General features: G+C 42.6%; 1 protein-coding gene across 1 annotated transcript in view; it reads left to right on the top strand.

Annotated features, from left to right (window-relative positions):
* The first annotated feature begins 2,138 nt into the window (after nucleotides 1–2,138).
* Nucleotides 2,139–19,836, top strand: part of etv1 (ETS variant transcription factor 1) — a 40,772-nt gene continuing 23,074 nt past the window's right edge. Inside the window, exons 1-2 of the mRNA XM_079562258.1 lie at nucleotides 2,139–2,287; nucleotides 8,626–8,679. Coding sequence (XP_079418384.1) covers nucleotides 2,227–2,287; nucleotides 8,626–8,679 — 115 coding nt within the window. The 5' untranslated portion in view covers nucleotides 2,139–2,226. The remainder of the gene's footprint in view (nucleotides 2,288–8,625; nucleotides 8,680–19,836) is intronic.

Genomic DNA, 19,836 nt, shown 5'->3' with positions numbered 1-19,836 from the left:
TATTTCTTGTTTTGTTACTTCATTCTTCATAATGCTTTATTTTCATGTGTTTTTATGGGATTTTCTTTAAAAAATATAATTTATGTTTTGTTTCTCATACTTTATGTCACTACATGAGTACTCAAACTACTACCTTTTTTTTACTCTGACTTTATAGTAATTATTTGGGCCACTACTTTATACATCTACTTGAGTAAAATTATTTTAAAGTAGTGTTTCTCTTACTTTAGTAAATATTTTGGCCACTCTACCCACCTCTGGTAATCTAGTATTTCTAATCTACTGTATTTCCAAACCAGTTATCAGATTATAGTTACTTATCTAAATCATTGACCTTTTTAAAAACATATATTTCTTTCTTCTTGACGTAACACGTTTCCATCATGAAGACAAACCTGTGTAATGAGTGATCCTGCTGTCATCGCCGCTGCTGAAAGTAACTCATAAAGTAACTTGTAATCTAACTTGGTTACTTTTAAAATCAAGTAATCAGTAATGTTCCAAGTTACTTTTTAAAGGAATAGGCCAGCATTTTTCCATACTGAGATATGTGTGCCACGTGAAGACCAGAGAGCTACACATGAACTCGTCTAAGCTCAGGTAGGAACATATCTCAGTGTGTAAAAACAGTGGCCTGTTTCTCTTGAGGGGGAAATCAGTAATCTGGTGTAACATTTACATCAAGAAGCACTTTGATCAATACTGAGTCACAGAGCTACAGACTTACAAACACTAACAATGTTTTCCAGTAATAAATATTTGCTGCTCTTACTCATTGCTCAGTCCTGCAGAAAAGTGCAGTATTTTTGGCATATTTTAAAATGTGAAGCCACTGACCATGTTGCTCGGAGTGTCACTGGAAAATAATAAGGGAGGCAACTTCACACAATACCTGCACAAGGAAGTGTATTCCTCTCAACTGGATTACAGAAAAAGCATCTTGGAAAAGTCAGTGGCATCGTACTTGAATGCTTCAGAAAAATGAATCTTTTCAACTGGACTTCTTTTTTTGATTTGTTGGATAATTTAACCAGCAAATTGCACTGTAGAGAGGATGTGTTTCACCCTTTTATACATGGGTTTCCCCTGTGCTTCATGGAGGCATAATGTGAACTCATATGGTATTGTTATTGTATGACACTGACTCTGAGCTTTCCACTAGTCTTTGAACTGAGCCAGATTCTTCTGTTCTGTTTTTGTTTTTTTGTTTTTTCCCCTTTATTGTGCTGGCCTGTTTCATATTCTGATCTTCTGAAACATACTGCTGGTTTCTTCCTCCCGTATCGGCTCCAACAAGCCTTTGTCAAGAAGTCAAATTCGTACATATTTAATGATTTGTTGATTTGCAAAAGTAGCTGTAGATCTCTCCAAACCCTCCCAGACGAATATCAGAGCTAATGTTGATGTGATAATGTGCTGTCATTTCAAACTGTGCAAGACTATTTCTTTTCTTTTTTTTATGTGAGCAGACACTGCCAACAGTCAGCCTCCTCTTTAGCATCTCCCATCCTAAAAATACCTCCACGCACTCTGCCAAACGAGGCCTTCCCCGCGACTTCTGACCTCCCTCTGATCCGGCGGCCATGACGCTCGCTCCTTTCCCTGTGAAGCTTCTCCCGGAGCGTTTTTAAACACCCCTCTCCTTCCCTCTCTCTCTGCTCTCCCTCCAGACTCCAGGACCTGCACCAGCCTGGCAGTGCAGGTGGAGGCTTTTGCAGAAGCGGCGGCGCACGGTGGAGCTCCTCGCCCCATAGGCTGTGCGCGGCCGTCCAATTAGAAGCCCGCGCGTGGATGAGCGCCGCGCATACATTACAGAGTGTGGGGGGGTCTGGAGAAGGCTCTACCCTCCGAGTGTCAGCGCGCATTAGCAGGAGAGGCTCCGAGCGCCGCCTCCCCCTCCCCCTCCTCCTCCTCCTCCTCCTCCTCTTCCTCTCTCTCTCTCTCTCTCTCCCGCACCATCAGTCACTGGCGCTCCTCCCTCTCGGCGCACACCTCTCCGCGCTCCAGCCGCACCACGCCGCTCTCTGTTTCAAGTCAAAATAATAATAATCAGGAAGCATGGATCTATCCTTTCACCTTTTTCTCTAACTTTCAAATAAGAAGTCATTTATTTTATTTTTTATTATCATCATTCTTTTTTTTTTTCCTGGAAGCAGCTCCTGAACTTTCTGACTTGTTTCGGTGGCTGATGGCCAGAGTTGCAGGTCGCGGTCTCCGTCAGACGTGATGCTTCAGGACTTAAGTGCGAGCGTGCTCTTCCCGGCGTGTCTGCAGCACCGAACCTTCGGTCAGTGATCTTTCCCTCTTTGAGTCTTTCCTAAATGAGTTCAGCTTACCTGCAATAGTTTGTTCAGCTTAATTGATTCATCTGTTGTTAGTCAGTCATAGTTAAAACAGCCCTGATTCTTATAACGTGACTGGTCACAGTGTTTCAGACAAAGCCTTTGAGCACACATGTGTTCAAAAGGTTCAGACATTTTAGATGAATTTTTTAGTTTTAAAAAAACGCAATTTTGAGGCCTGCACTGCAAACATGATATCTTGATAAATTCTAATATATAATAATATTTAACCTTAGAGTGAGTGACTCTGACTCGACCTGCTAATGAAATAAGATTTTTGTTCATATTTGTTCATAAATTTTATAGATTTTAAATCTATTTTTTAAGTACCAATCAATCCTTTAATCTTGTAATAGCTCTATTCTTTTCTTGTTTTGAGTGCATACAGACTTAATCCACTGGCAGATAAAGTTAGTGATCTATTCAAACCAAGGTCAAATATTCCTATTTCAGCAGAATGTCACTTATTTTCAGATGAGTTTTTGCAGTGTATGAGACGCGCTAAACCAGTCACCAGGACTCAGTTTCTCCATATAGAATATTTTCAAACCTAATCTAAAAATGCAGTAAAATGATCTCCAAACGGAAAAAGTATTTTTGCCTTTGAAATAAGAAAAACATCTTATTGCACTTATAAAATTCAAGTTGAAAAGCAACAAATCTAATTTGATATTAATATCAACAAAATGTTTGCATTGCACAGACTGATGTTTTACTTGGCGAGTCAGGATTTCAAAAATATTCTTATTTCCAGTCATTTTAACAAATCAAGGCATCATTTTTACAGTGTTCGCTTATTTTATTTTGTATTATTTTAACAGAAGTTGTTCTGGTCGTTGTAACGTGGCCTAAAATTAAATTTAAGAAGTTCTTCTGAAGGTGAAGCGCCTGCCTCAGAAGTGTCAGACCACACGGTTTGTTGAAAAGATGTTTTGTTTTCATAAATGACGACTACATTTTCTGACAACTGTCTCTCGTCCAATTTAAATACGACAGTACTTGTCCACTTTACTCAAAAATGTATCTTTACTGAACATGACTGCACACTGAAGTTTAGAAATAACCACCTTCCTAAAACAAAATGAATAAAACACAGATTTACTCATAAATTCTAAATATATGGGTGATGTTCATTTTTGTAGATTGACTTTTCCACTTTTCCCCGCTGCGCCTCCGTCACTCACTGATCCGGGAGCGCAGACAAAGCCGCCGTGGCGCTCCTTAATATTTCATTTGCAAAGTGAGAGCGGCGAGCGGGAGGCGAAGTCGGCGTGTTAAAAATGACACTTTAACAGAGAGCTTCAACATTGTCGATCTAATCAACGACTTCCTGTCCGTTACACCGGGAGCAGCTCGTCCCTTTCACAGATTTATGGAACAGGTAATTGAACCAGGGCTTTGGAATTATGACCGAATTTCCGCCAAAACGTCCGCTTTCTCTGTCACTTTTATCACCAGGCCAGATTTTGTCACATAACCCTAACCCTTCATAATGTGAACATGTTTCTCCAGCTGTTACAAATACATGTATTCTTACGGATGTGCAAAGGACCATGCATGATAAATCCGCTCAACACATTCATTTGAGTAATTCTGACTCGCCCACTAAAAAAAAAATGACGAGACAAGAACTTACTCCTTAGAAGAAAAGGGAGATTCATTACACACATATATATATATATATATATCAGTGCAATAATCAATTGTTAGATAATTAGAAAATTTAAGTTGAATCTACTCAAATCAACATTGTTCTTTTTAGAGTTGTTGACCACATTAAATGCAATGATTATGGAAAAGTGCTTGAAATAAGATGAAAAAGATGATTATTTTTGCTTCATGCTTATTCTACTGTACATCTTGAGTAAAGCAGATGAAATAACGCTTGCTCAGTCATAGATTTTTGTCTTCACACAGTACTTATAATATGGATTTTCTGCTGAATTGTACAAAAGAAAAAAGAAGAGTGGCCTCCCTCCCTTGCTTGTGGTTGTCGTAGCCGGTGACTGAACGGAGCGGCCCGGTCCCAGCCCGGTCCCAGCCCGGTCCCAGCCCGGTCCCAGCCCGTTCCCAGCCCGGTCCCAGCCCGGTCCCAGCCCGTTCCCAGCCCGGTCCCAGCCCGGTCCCAGCCCGGTCCCGGTCCCAGCCCGGTCCCAGCCCGGTCCCAGCCCGTTCCCAGCCCGGTCCCAGCCCGGTCCCAGCCCGGTCCCGGTCCCAGCCCGTTCCCAGCCCGGTCCCAGCCCGGTCCCAGCCCGGTCCCGGTCCCAGCCCGGTCCCAGCCCAGTCCCAGCCCGGTCCCAGCCCGGTCCCAGCCCGGTCCCAGCCCGGTCCCAGCCCGGTCCCAGCCCCGTGGTTTGGTTGGGGGGCGGCAGAGGCTTGGGTGGCGTGGTCTTGGCGGCGGCTCAGGGCTCGTTCCCGTGACTCATCCATCGTACGCCGCAGGAGCTGCCGCCGTTTCGCGTCCCGCTCCCTCTTTGGGCTCAGACTGGAGTTTGTCCCAGCGTGTGATAAAGCGGAGTGTACCTGCGGGAAGACAAAACAACAATCAGTCACGTTTACTGTGGTCGCAGAGCAGAGTTAGGTCATGAGGGGACGGGGAACTTATTCTCCAAAGAAAATACCTGTAATCGTTCTGTAAATAATGGAGTACCAAAAAATAGGACAAAAACGCTGAGAATTCTGAACATTTTGCCTAAACGCAAATGTTCATTTTACAAAATTAACCATGGAAAATGTACTAAATATCTTCAGTTTTGATAACATCCACCAAAACTAAATGTGCTTGTGCGGAAGTCAGAATTTGACTAAATAAACCATAAATTAAAATCTAAAAAGATAAAAAAAAAAACTAGAATGTAAAGTCAACTAATACTGGTCACTTATTAAAACATAAACATTTTTATTATTTTTTTAAATTCTAAAAATATCTCAAATGTAAAGTCAACTAAAACTGGACACTTATTAAAACATAAACATATATATATATTTTAATCTAAAAATATCTAAAATGCAAAGTCAACTAATACTGGTCACTGTTATTAAAACATCATTTTTTTAAAATTAAAAAAAAAAAATCTTTTGGATTAGGTTCCAACATTAAGGAAGGAATGTTTTGTTTGGTCACTGGGCTCATCCTAAAAAAACAGGGTTAAAGTGCCGGAAATCAACCAGTAATGCTTTCAAAATATATGTTTTATAAAACACAATCTAAATACTGATCCCAAAATTTAAATATTTGTGAAACCGATCACTTAACCACAAAAAAATAAAATAAACCAACATCAAATAATACATTTCCAGAATGGTCTAAAAACAATGAGTGAATAGGTTTCCGCTGTGTAGAGTAAATGAGCTGCTCCGTGTCAGCCGTCTCCACCTGTTTAAAAGTGTTGGAAAATAGTGGCTCTCGCTCGCCCGATCTGTTAATTGTTTACTCTCTTTAATTCACACTTTGGGGCGAGAACGCATCATATCAAAGTGTCAAATATGAAAAACCCACTCGCATTTTATTTATTTATTTATTTTCCTCTTACATTCCCCGAGCCGGAGCGTGTCGCGGCTCATCCCGCTCCCCCGACGGCGCTCCCACCCCCCCTCGCACCCCCCCCGTCCCCCCCCCCTCCTCCTCCGCCGCTGCTGCTGAAGCGTGTAAAAATAGACTCGCTAATGACCCGCTCAAATACATGTCAGATGATGTTTGTAACGGACGCGGCTTCATTATTTCAGCATTAGATCGAGCAGGTGATCGGGCCCCGGGACCGCAGGTGGATCCCTGCCAATTACACGCCGCGCTGAAAAAGCACGGGCGCTTCTGTGGCGCTGGAGCCGCCGCCGCCGCCGCCGCCGAGAGAGCGGAGTCTGAGGAACACTGAGTCACAGCGCTAAGAATGGACTCGGCAAAAAGTCGGCCAGGAATAAGGAACATTCTCTTGAAATAAGCGTATTATTATTATTATTTTTATTATTATTATTATTATTATTATTATTATTATTATTATTATTACAAATCTGCCAGTGGAACAAGTATTTCTGCATGGTGGGTCAAAATGATTCCAATCAAGTGGAAATTGCTTCAAATTTAAAAACCTTTTTAGTCAAAATGTTAGTCACATATTTGACCATACACAACAATCAGCGAACTACAATCCAATTAAAATTTCAGGCATCAGGTTTATTTTTCCATAAATTACACTCCAAAAAATGAATATCTGCATTTGCTCAAATGTCTTAAGTTGAGCAAAACAATTTAGACTTGAGTTGTTTTGACTGGTTAAGACTTAGTTGGGGATTTGACCTGGATGAGTTCACTTGTTCTGAGATGTTTCTGACTCGTTTCAATTTGATCTTCATTTCAGGATCATTTCTCTGGGAGTTTTACTCTCTTATAGCGTGTAAGATGACCCGTGAGAAATGTCCTCCGATAAGCAAAGTCATCTTGAAAAAAAAAACGCTCAAAACGAGATTAATACTTTCAATTATTTAAACGCACGCTTGATATATACTTTTTGTAGTGTACTATTATTAAAACATACTTTAACGGGCAAAAGGAATGCTACTTTACAAAGAGAGACAGCAAAACGTCAGGTGTAAGGCCTTTGATTTGAGACATTTAAATTTATCAGCACATATTTGTTTGCAGTGAATGGAAGCTACACTGGAAAAAATGCGGTCTTGTCTTAAAAAAGTGACTTAAAAGTGCTTAATTACAAACGTGTGCGGATTTGGACTTTCATATCTTATCGCGAATGGAACAAGGAGAAGGTGTATTCTCGCATTTGACTTTTTGTCTCATTTCAATTGTTTATTTTAAGTTAATTTATCTTGTTTTAAGCAAGATCTTTTTTTACCAGTGTATCTATTGAACATGTGCAGTAAAAAAAAGTCACTAAGAAATAGGTAAAAATTTCCTGTAGTAAGTGTGTTTGCCCTGGACTTGAAGAAGTATGTAAAAAAAAAAAAGCTGCCAGTGGAACTCCTCAAATCGAGGGCAAATATACTTCATTTGAGTCATTTGAACTCATGATGGCTTTTTGTTCAGAATAGGGAATGTGAAAAGTAAAGCGTAAAGGGAGTGAAAAAAGATCAATCAACTCCGATTTCTCAGCAGGTGTAAAGGAAAAAAACGGGTTTAAAGGCATCACTTTCTCTCCTTCATTTCATATTTTCTGCCTTGCTTTTATTAATCTTCAAAATGCAAAAATAAATCAGGCCAGGAGACTAGTCAGAGTAAGTTAAATTCAGGTATATTTCTCCTTGTTTTATCGTCTCACCTCGCCGCGGAGGTTTAGGTCTTTTTTCGCTCCATGTTTCTCTTAAATATTTGCCTTCGTTTTCCGATGCTGCTGCTTCGTTTTCCGATGCTGCTGCTTCGTTTCCGATGCTGCTGCTTCGTTTTCCGATGCTGCTGCTTCGTTTTCCGATGCTGCTGCTTCGTTTTCCGATGCTGCTGCTTCGTTTTCCGATGCTGCTGCTTCGTTTTCCGATACTGCTGCTTCGTTTTCCGATGCTGCTGCTTCGTTTTCCGATGCTGCTGCTTCGTTTTCCGATACTGCTGCTTCGTTTTCCGATGCTGCTGCTTCGTATTCCGATGCTGCTGCTTCGTTTTCCGATGCTGCTGCTTCGTTTTCCGATGCTGCTGCTTCGTTTTCCGATGCTGCTGCTTTTTACTCTGCCGTTAAAACAATGCACTTTCACTCATTGTGGGACAAAGGAAGGAGAGCTCGGAGTTACTCTTCCTAAAAGACCCCGTGATTCTTTTTTGTTTGGTTGTCAAGACGTTATTGTTACAAGATCATCTGAAATTGAAATTGATTTTTAAAAGCTTATAGTGCATATATAATCTTTTTTCTGCTGTTGTTTCTTGTTGCTGTTTTGTTTCTTTTGGACCATTGTGAAATACATGTTTGTATTGAGTTTGGGGGTCGTCGCCCATAAGCTTCTTGCTTCAGCCCACTCCTTTTGAGTAGAATGTATACGGCTCAAATGCTCCAATAAACTCAACTAAAGCTACGTGAATTGAACAAAATAATTATAGAAATAAAAATGGAAATATAATGGAAAGAAGAAGTGAAAGTGTTGAAGCAAAGTCAGAGTGCTGGATGAACAGCTGCCGTGTCTTCACTCAGAGCGCTCCCAAAGCTCTGAGTCTCGGTGAGAGTCACTTCCACGCTCGTCCGTGGCCGTCACCGTCACCGTGGCCGTCACTGTTGCCGTCACTGTTGCCGTGGCCGTCACCATCGCCATCACCGTCACCACCTCCTGACTCTGTGTCTCTTCTGTGCAGCTCAACTTTCCGACAATGACGAGCAGTTTGTCCCGGACTTCCAGAACGAAAACCGTGAGTACAGCAGTGACACGCGTGAGTGTGAGTGTGTGACCGGTATTTAGTGGCTATGGGGGCCTCAAGTCACTGACCTCCGAGGTCCATCACCCCCTCCGTCAGGCGTTGATCCTCCGGCCCCCGGGCCATAAAGAGACACTAAGACAGTCATCTGAAGACGGGACTGCTGATCTGCTTTGACCCCCAGACCCTCTCAGTGACCTGCAGTATCATTAGTTACATGTTTGGACGTACGTCTGTGGCCACGGCCGCCCTTTGGGGCAGACCCACTAAAGTGTGGCTGCACACATCTGCGACAACGGACCCTCTGACTAGATGTGTGAAAGATATATCGTTATCGTATCGACATCGAGATATGAACATTCATGATGTTAATATCGAACAAGCAACGATATATCGTTATCGTTATTTAAACATTAAAATTGAAAAAAGCAACTTACAAACGATATAGATTCAATAAAACGGCACTCTTTATTATGATGTTTTTACTTTCCTGAAAAACACTTGGTTTTCACTTAACCCATAGTCGTATTGTATGGTGTCGATATCGAGATATCTCGAGATATGAAATTTAGTCCATATCCTCCGACCCCCCCATTCACTCACACATCATTCATCCTGGCCTATTGTACATGTTTTTAGTGGTATGGGAAACAGAACATGCTCCACACAGAAAAACCCTGTCCGTCTGGGAGTTGAACCAGGGACCGACGAGCTGTGCCGCCTCCATCTCCACCGCCTCACAAAGTCTGTTAAACAATGGGAAATACTGCACTTAAAATAAGCGGAAATATATTACTTCTAGTAAACTGAGATTTATACATTCTTGATTTAACAGCATGAATCTCCCTCTACAAAATGTAAGTACGTAGTGAGTGAGCAGAGTAACTGTAACCATGGCCTTTAGTGACTTTTACACTGTCCATTTTGTTTTGTAATTCACCTGATCAGCACAATCGTAACTTACATAAATAGCTTTAAAAAATAAAATTAAAGGTGCCATTTCTGCTGATTTTGAGGTTTGTTGTGCAATGAGAGCCACACTGTAAAAACCCATATCCAGATACATTCAAAATGACTGGAATGAAGAATATTTGAGCCTAATATAAGTAGAAAAATCACCAATGTTTTGCACTTGAAATAAGTCCAAATCAGTCCCTATAAAAATGAACTGATCTAAACTCATGTTTTATAAATACATCCTTGATTTGAGTCTGTAAGTTGAAACATTGGCAAGACAAAAACATCTCATTACTTATACAGTTCGATAAAAAACAGAAGCTGAATTTTGCTGAAACTGTATGTGTTTTTGCACCTAAAATAAGAAAAGAAAACACAGTTTTTTCCTTCTCAAGCCTTGGCCCAAACGTTCCTGCTCCTGAATGACTTCATATATTCAAACTAATTGAAAGTCTCTGATCTGAAGCTCAGGTTTGGAGTGGCTCCTCCTCTCTCAGACTCGTGGCCTCTGCGTTCTCTGCGTTTTCCGCGTTCTCTGCGTTCTCCGCGTTCTCTGCGTTCTCCGCGTTCTCTGCGTTCTCTGCGTTCCCTGCGTTCTCCGTGTTCTCTGCGTTCTCCGTGTTCTCTGCGACGCTGATATTCCTGGGCCGTGACTGTATTTGCATGAGTTAAAATAGCGCGGGAGAGTGTTTTTAGTGATATTTTTAACCCGTCTGTGGCTGTTTTGAAATGGAAAACTCTCCTGGTCCTCCGCGACCTGAGCCTGCCGCTTGTTTTTGGTTGAACAGAAATAGACGATGAGGTGATTCGTTTGGAGTTTACAGAGAAATGTCCATATTTCATTTGTTGGGATTTACAAACGGAGGAATGAGGAGAAATGTGAGGACACAGCGGGAAACGTACAAGAAATCTGATGCAATCATAATCATCATCATAATAATAAACATGTCTTCCACTTGTATTACGCTAGAGTAAAGTAGAGTAGAGTAGAGTAGAGTAGAGTAGAGTAGAGTAGAGTAGAGTAGAGTAGAGTAGAGTAGAGTAGAGTAGAGTAGAGTAGAGTAGAGTAGAGTAGAGTAGAGTAGAGTAGAGTAGAGTATGTAAGTCTCTATCCTATTCCTGTGTGGAGTTATGATTTTTTAAAGAATAACCAGAATGCTCATTCTTCCCACTAGGGGGCATTAAATTTAAAATAAAGGAAAGAGTTCCACACGTGCCGCGAGGTAAATGGACAGTCTGCCCCAGGGCGGCTGTGGCTTCAATAGCAGCTTACCACCACCGAGTGTGGAGTGAATGAATAATGACGACTATGTAGTACTTTAAGGAACTTGTGACACAGGCTTGTAAAGTGCAATACAAGTGTGAGCCGTTGTTATTAATGAAGCTACAGTCAGGCTGGGCACAGTTTATTGTTCTCTATTATATGTGGCCCGTGACCCGCCGGGGGGGCTGGGGAGATGGGTCAAATTTCCTCAAATTTCAGAGGACACACTTCCCTATGGGGACAATAAAGCAATCCTGAACCTTAAAGGGACTATACAGAGTTTAAAATGTTATTTCCTCCCCTACATGTTTCAACAATGTCCTAATGTGTAGAATGAGCTCAGACCTGTTCACCACAACTGCCTCTAAAATCCTGCACTGTCACTCAGAAAGCTGTTACTTCAGGTCTGAAATACCGTCATGCACGAGCTTAATATAGAAGCTGCAGTTACACGTATGACCTGAGGTGGCAGCAGTGAGTATAAAATGGCTAACTTGCATCTAGCCCCTTTAAGCTTTACAAAGGGAAGGGCAAATATACTAAGGAGGGAAATAAAAAAGTGCATAATGAAGTATTGTGCCGACTTCTCGATTGAACTTTGAACCCCATAAAACAAGGCTTTCTTTTCACTTTGTTTTCAAGCTCCAAGATCCAAAATCCCTCTGAATCTTTAGAAATAATACATCAACAAAATAAAAGCATCAATTTAAACCTGGCTCGATCCAAATATCTATGTTTCGTCGCTGAAAATATTGTCACTTTTGGCCCTTTTTACGCAGAAAATGTCTTATTTAGATGAAGACATAAATGGACAGGTTTCCTCATTTATCCGTCGCCTCCATTTCATATTGACGTGTATATTTAAAGTGACCTGCGTGTGTAATATTGCCGAGTTTAAAGCTGTAATCTCAGATCCTCATGGCACTTCCTGGTGGCGGTCTCGTACCTGGGCGTGTGTGGCGGTGAGCCGGCGGGGGGGCGGTGGGGGTTTGGCACGGCGCTCTTCAGGAGGAGGAGGAGGAGGTGCCAAGGTGCCAAGGCGCCGACATCATTGCAGTGAGTGGATCGCAGCGGGCTCCGAGAGGCAGCACATGTCGGTCCGCTCAGCCAAAGACTCGCCGAGACTCGGGTCCACCGCGCCGAGAAGCAGGCTCTGAGCGCCGAGGCCACGCCCAGTTAAGGACTGCGGAAGAATGTCGCCTTTTATGGACGGTTTTACAATAGTGTAGAACAAATGTGGTCACGCGGATCCAAAAATACTTCTACTACAGATAAAACAAGCCTACAGCAGGTTTGAACCAGTTTTCAAATGAGGGATTACACCGATTAAACTCTCCAGTCAAGAAGCTTTTAGATTTGGGTAATGCCGGACTGGGGAACATGTGCTTGGTTAAAGGAACAGGCCACCGTTTCTCCATACTGAGATATGATCTTACCTGAGCTTAGACGAGTTGATCCGTACCTGTCTGGTCTTTGTGTGTGCCTGTGGAAGAGCTCAGTCGCTTCTAACTTCACCCCTGTTTGGAGCCATAGGAATACATTGGGAGAGGCTAAATGCTAACAACATCTTTGGTCGTTTTGTGTGAGCGCACGCACAAAGACCAGACAGGTACGCATCAACTCGTCTAAGCTCAGGTAAGAACATATCTCAGTATGGAAAAACAGTGGCCTGTTCCTTTAAAGGGGCTAGATGCAAGTTCGCCATTTTATACTCACTACTGCCACCTCAGGCCATACGTGTAACTGCAGCTTCTATATTAAGCTCGTGCATGACGGCACTTCAGACCCGAATTAACACCTTTTTGAGTGACAGAGCAGGATTTTAGAGGATAGTTTTAATATTTTTAAACTCAGTATAGTCCCTTTAAGCCCTAACCCTGAGGGTCTCATGTCCTATTACCTTATGTACCTACAAAGTACCTATACAAGTTATTCCATTGTTTATCTAACCCATAGGTACTAATTATTACATGTTGTTACAGAGCACTTTACATTTAGTTTGGTACAATGTGTCAAGGGTAGTGTCAAATAAAGTCTGATCCTCTTTTTATTCTCCTCGATGCCTTTAATGCCTTACCTTTGTGTTGACACCAGTCTCTTTCTAATCTTATCTTCAGCGCTGTGTCCGGCGGGGTTTCCTCTGGGTGCTCAGGTTTCCAAAGCAAAACATGCACAATAGGCCGGGCCGTCCCACTCACTGCCAAAAGTAATCCTGAAATAAGTAAAGCTTTCTTGAAATAAATACTTTTGTCCTTGATTTGAGATATTTACACTAAACAATGTTAAAATTATGTATTTTCCTCCCCCTACATGTTCCTCCATGTCCTAATGTGTAGAATGAGCTCAGACCTGTTCACCACAACTGCCTCTAAAATCCTGCACAAGTGCCGTCATGCACGAGCTTAATATAGAAGCTGCAGTTACACATAAGACCTGAGGTGGCAGTAGTGAGTGTAAAATGGCCAACTTGGATCTAACCCCTTTAAATTAAGATAAAATAAGTCACCGCACTCAAAACTAGATGGAACATTTTTTAATTGACTTTAAAGACAACTGTTTATCTTAATTTAAAGGTGCATTATGCGACTTTTCATGCAGAAAGACTAGATGACATTCCGACATGTTTGACCCTGTGGTGAACCAGCCTGGCGCCTTTACTTTGGACCACGGTGGTCTCTACGACGCTCCAGGATCAATTGTTTTGTGCGTTTTCTGATGAGAGAAAACCTTCCAAACAATATCTTTCCCCATGGTCAGATTGAAACTAGACTCTTAAATTGAAGCCAAATGTCACTTATTTCACAATGACATTTTGCAGCTCCTAAAATAAGCCGATTCCACCGACGAACCTGTGAACCGTCCAGATCCAGATGAGACTCTGACTCTCCCGCGGGCCACCCGTACGCAGAGGTCACCGCGCCCGTCCCGTTGTCCTTCAGCGGCGCTGGGCGGGGGCACGGGTGGGTGGGCAGGCCGATGGGGCGGGCGGCGGGTGGGCGGAGACTGCTGACCATCTGAATCGGCCGCGTCCCTGGCACAACCCCGGCGCCGCAACCGCTCGCCCAGAGAAGAGGCACCGAGGCAGGGACAGATGGCGCGAGGGGCCAGGGTCCGTGGGTGTGTGTGGGGGGGGGACGTCCCAGCCGGCACCTGTCCCAGATGGACTGAGGGCCCGCTGGCAATGGCGCTCGAGGGGCAGGGCGGAGAGGGGAAGAGGCGATGAATGACACGGGAGAGATTTCAGTACAATAACACGGGCTTTAAAAGTCATTGGACAAATGGCCCTGAATCTAAAAACATCACATTGGATTGATGTGCTAACAATCGTAAGCACAATTTGAATGGTCAGGTATGTAGACAGCACAATATGCCTTCTTACGTGTGAAATATGAGAACCCTGTAGTTTAGAGGGTATGCAGGTGATGTCACTGCATGACAACAGACGCCACATGAGTGCGAGTTGAGAAAATGTTAGTTGCAGCACAACAAGGACTGCAATTGGCTGAGCGACCAATCGTGCATACATGGTCACGTGACCGTAAGGTGCATTCATGGGCACTCAGAAGTACCAAATAAATATTATAAATGATATTAAACCCACTAAACAGTATTTTTGCACAGGGACACTTTGTCAGCCTCCATATAGAACTCCGGAGGTAAAAGTCCCATTCAAAGAAACATTAAAGCAGAACTAAGTAACTTGTAATAAATCCTTTCTGTAGTCCCTCTGGGGGTAATACAAGTGTGAATGGGGTGATTGGGGGTCTTTCATCTCCCCCGGTGTCTCTGGCCAGAAAAACACAATTGCAACTTTCCTGCCTCCGGGTAGGAGTCACCAATACACAGTAATGGAATCACGAAGAAGAAGCTAGCAGGCTAACGGGCAACGCTAACTGCGGGCTAGCACCACTGAAAGGTTTGAGTGAAAAAAATATCTCCATTGTGTAATTGGATGAACAATATCCCTCTCAATCTTTATCAATCTTTATTTATAGAGCGCTTTTCATACACAGGTGCTTCGCAAAGTGCTTTGACATTTAAAAAAAAAGACGTTAAAAACATTATCGCCCGTCAAACCCTCCCAATAAATACAGTTATCACAATACAGACACACACCTACACCCCCTACCCTTTACTCTACGCTCACACACAGAATCAAAATCAACTTTTGTCTTTTCTGTCAGCGTAGTATTTACTCTCACGGAAAATTAATAAGTTAAAAAATCGCAACTTGCTACGACACCCGCAGTGACGCTTATGGCCTCTAGGGGCATGAGTTACTTAGTACTGCGTTAAGAAAAGCATCCCAGGCTATAATCAGCTCTGTGCTAACTACTGACCACAGCAAAGATCGTTTACAAGAATGAAAATCCTGATTTACGTTCTGTCCACGAGGCTGAGGTATTATATTTGCTTTCCCGAAAAGTCTTCACTTTTACACCAGGGAGGACTGAGGCTGTTGTAACCACGCTTCCAAAACATCCAACGTCCTCACGCTTGTCCCATATCATTCAGTCCAATGAAGTGAACCAGCCACAATAAAATTAGGCATCAATACATAAGATATATGAAACCTTTGCTCACGTGAATATGAGAAGAATGTATGGCGACAAAATCTAAATAAAGGATAGGCCCAGGTTTAGATTCATGGTATTACTTTTTGGGGGATTTTGGTACAGTTATTTACCTTGGAGTTTGGATCTTGTTTATGTGTGCGTTTGTAAAAGACAGATGGAAAACCTGAGGGGGTTTTGCAACATATTGTAACTTCTTGTGATTCGTAGTCATATTGTTGTGCAACCCAAGGATAAACTATTTTACAACTAGTATTACAACTCATCTTCTAACCAAACATCTCCTCTGGACGACTTCACCCTCTGAATGGGCCTCCGGAGCCGGCGTCCTCGGGCAGAAGAGGAGAGTATTCCTTTGTCTCCGGCGCAGATGCCTACCATTAGCATAACTTAGCGGGGAACGCAGGGAGCGCGAGAGAGCGGAGGTGTAAAACGAGGCCAGGCGCTTCCTCGAGTGAGCGCCGGCGCGGGAGCACCTACGGCAGGTGAAAATGGAATCGAGGCTTTTTCACCGCAGCCCAAAGACCTGCGCTTTTCTATGAATGGACCGGACAAGGCCTGCCAAGAACAAGAGTCCGCCTTTGCCAACAGACACTTCTGCAGTCAGTGGAGCGGGGACTTAGTGAGGAGGGAAACAAAATGAGAGGTCTACACAAATGTTACGCTTTATTCTAGCTTTTAAAAGTACTTTGGGACGCCCTAGCCTTGATACTTTGTTCATATACTGTAACTTAAAGGAATAGGCCACCGTTTTTACATACTGTGATATGTTCTTACCTCACTTTAGACGTGTTAATATATCCCCGTCTGGTCTTTGTCCGTGCGCTCTGTCACGCAAACGGAGCACATACGCAGCCTCTCCCACATGTCATATAGCTCCAAAAAAGCTCACGATAGAAGCTACCAAGCTCTTCCACGTGTTCCCTATTTAAATAAAGTTACGTGAAGTGTTTTCATGCGAAGTATATTTACACAGAAATGTAGCATGTCGATTTTATAAGCAAATAAAAAGGGGGACTATATTGTGAGGCGTAATGATACGAGGAGCAAAACGTCCGCGCAGTAACTCCTAAAGACTTCCCCCGCTCACTTCCGTCAATAACCTTTAGGAGTTACTGCGCGGATGTTTTACTCCTCGTATCATTACGCCTCACAATATAGTCCCCCTTTTTATTTATATTTAAAACAATGCGCCTGGCACAACCTCCCATATATATATATTTTATATATTAGGATTAAATAAATAGATTAGTCTGTTAAAGACTAAACTAAAAAGGTGGGTCTTGAGCTGCTCTTAAAAACTTCTCTCTGCACTCTCAGGAATAACTAGGAGACCCCTGCCGGAGGAGCGAAGGGGCCGTAAAGGTTCCTAAGGTAAAAGCCGTTCAGAAAGATAAGAAGGACCAAGACCATTAAGACATTTAAAAACCATTAAAAGAACTTTAAAATCGATCCTGAAACACACGGGGCCAATGCAGCGATTCTAAAACCGGTGTAATGTGGTCCCGCCTCCTGGTCTTCGTCAGGACACGAGCTGCTGAAGTTTGTAAAAGTTGTAGACCTGAGATCCTCTTGGCCTGGTGTCATCAGGAGTTGTTAAGTTTAAAGTTTTTAAAGTGCGTTATAAATACATTTTGTAAACAAGGAAGTCAGTAGTTTTTGCAAAGTATCAGCCTTAAAGGAACAGGCCACCGTTTTTCCATACTGTGATATGTTCTTACCTGAGCTTAGACGAGTTGATCCGTACATGTCTGGTCTTTGTGCTCGTGGAAGAGCTCGGTCGCTTCCAACTTCACCCCCGTTTGGAGCCATAGGAATACATTGGGAGAGGCCAAATGGCAACAACATCTTTGGTCGTTTTGCGTGACTGAGGGCACGCACAAAGACCAGACAGGTACGTATCAACTCGTCTAAGCTCAGGTAAGAACACATATCAGTGGCCTGTTCCTTTTATGAGTGCAGACAAATGTGAGCCATCTGTTGTTTTTGCCACATAAACTTAAGGAACAAAGTGTCATTAGCAACTCGGGTTCAACATTTTAAACAGAAGTAAAACCAACACAAATCGATGTACATTTGGAACGGGACGAAAAATACTTTCAACAGACGGCAACAAGAAGAAATGTGCGTAATGACCTAGAGATGAGAAACCGGGTAAAAAAATTCTAAACAAAACAAAAAACACACTTGTATTTGTGTTTTTAGAATTCGACTGTAAGCCCCTCCCACATCCCGAAACCACTCCTCTTCCTCCCCTTTGCTGAGCAGCTGTTTCAACCTCGTAAACCCCCACCTGAACCGACCACATTTTCTCCAGTTTGGCCTTACCCAAATCTAAAAGCTTGAAAATAAAGCATCAAAATAACAACGAGACAAGAACACGATAAAAAAGCGACAAAAAAAATAACGTTCTCTTCACGCACGTTTTATCCTCTCTCTGCTGGGCCGTAGAAAAACAACATTTGCTCTGGAAAATAGAGTTTGTAATTGTTTTAACTGCTCCTGTTCTAAAGAGCCGCCGTCTCGCTGGGTCGATGTGGAGATAACGAGTGCGATCGGGCGCTGATCGGCCTGACATTCGGGGCTAAAAAAAGGCAAGAGCGCGTTGGAGCCGGAGCCCGCACACTATTGATTTGTGTACCTCGGCCCCCCGCTGGACCGATCTATTGTGACATTTCCATTTCTAATTTGAGGGCCCCCGAGCTCGGAAACGTGTGATGCTATTGTGGAGGCTCCTGCTGAGGCGGTTATAGGTGAAGCGCGGTCCGTGGACGGGTAACGCATTAGTTTCACGTAAGTAAAAATAGTCGCGTAATGGACGCGGCGATATGGAGTGTTTTCAATAAGAGGAGAGTAATAGAAGGGAGATTGCTATTAAAAGTGAAGACTGCAACTTTAAGGGAAACAATTTTCAGCTTTACATGCCCCTAGAGGTCATGAGCGTCACTGCAGGTGTCATAGCAGGTTACCTTTTTTACTCATTAATTGTCCGTGAGAGTAAATACTACGCTGAAGGAGAAGACAAAGGGACAGAGGGATATTGTTCATCCAATTACACAATGGAGATCATTTTTTTCACTCAAACTTGGCTGTAAATACTGTTTAAGTGGAGCTAGCCCGCAGTTAGCTTTGCCCGTTAGCCTGTTAGCTTCTTCTTCGTGATTCTATTCGTGACCAATAGCAACGTCGCACTGGAACTCTGTATGCGGGGAAATAAACTGGAGCAGGGCTTGGCTGGTTGGTGAGAAGCTGTGCATCTTTAATAAAGTCAAAGAAATCTCATATAAAATCCTACATAACATTTGCCCAGCCAAAAAAAACACTCGAACGATTCAAACTTGACATAGATTACAAATGCGACTTCTGTCAAGCTGAACAAGAAACCATCACCCACCTGTGTTATCACTGCACTTACAGTCAAGACCTGTGGTCACATGTACAGCAACTAATGCAGAACAAAACCTGCTCCATCATCAGCCTCCAGAAGAGTGACCCCAAAGACCTTTCCCTTCTGATCCAGACTATCATCCACCTGGTAAAATATCATATTCAGAAAACTAAGTGGGCGCCAACAAAGCCAAATGGACTTCATTTCATAAACAAACTCAACCAGTGCCTCAAAACAATAAAGACTGTGGCCAATCAAAAAGCCATCGGTCCATAATGCATCCTGCAGATACCACCTGTTACCACAGTAAATGCAAAATAATAATAATTAATTAGTGTGTATTGGGGCCTGCGACCCGGAGGCAGGACAGTTGCAATGTGGTTTTCTGGCCAGAGACACCAGGGGGAGATGAAAGACCCTCCAATAATCCCATTAACACTTGTATTACCCCCAGAGGGACTACAGAATGATTTATTAAGGTAAACACGTTACTTGGCCCAAGGCTACAATCTGACGTGGCGTGTTTACATGCATGTATCCATGTCATTAACATGCACTGCCCCGACCGTATAAACAAATAAATGATTTTTTACATTTAAAAATATTTATTTTTCACTTGAATTAAGCATGTGCATGTTCCATTGGCAATAAGAGGTTTATATAAAACGAAGCCAAAGCTACTCACACTTCAGAATTCATCTCTTCATTCAAGTTTCAGATTCAGATTCATGTCATTTCTTCCTTAATCTGATTATTCCTTTTCCAGAGTTTAAACTAGATTTAGGGGAAACTTTGATAAAACACCACACTCATCTTGACCACGGTTTCTTAGTGAGGCTGATGGAAGGAAAAACCTCTTATTTTCATGGACCAAGCTCATTTCTTTTCTTAATTCAAATTATTTTTTGTATCATTTCAAATGTAAATGACATATTTGTCTGATTTCAAGTGGATTTATGCTCGTTCCT

Source organism: Gobius niger (assembly GCF_951799975.1).
Source record: "Gobius niger genome assembly, chromosome: 8".
Taxonomy (NCBI): Eukaryota; Metazoa; Chordata; class Actinopteri; order Gobiiformes; family Gobiidae; genus Gobius; species Gobius niger.
Note: the sequence above shows the minus strand (reverse complement) of the source record. Positions and strands in the feature narration are given on the sequence as shown.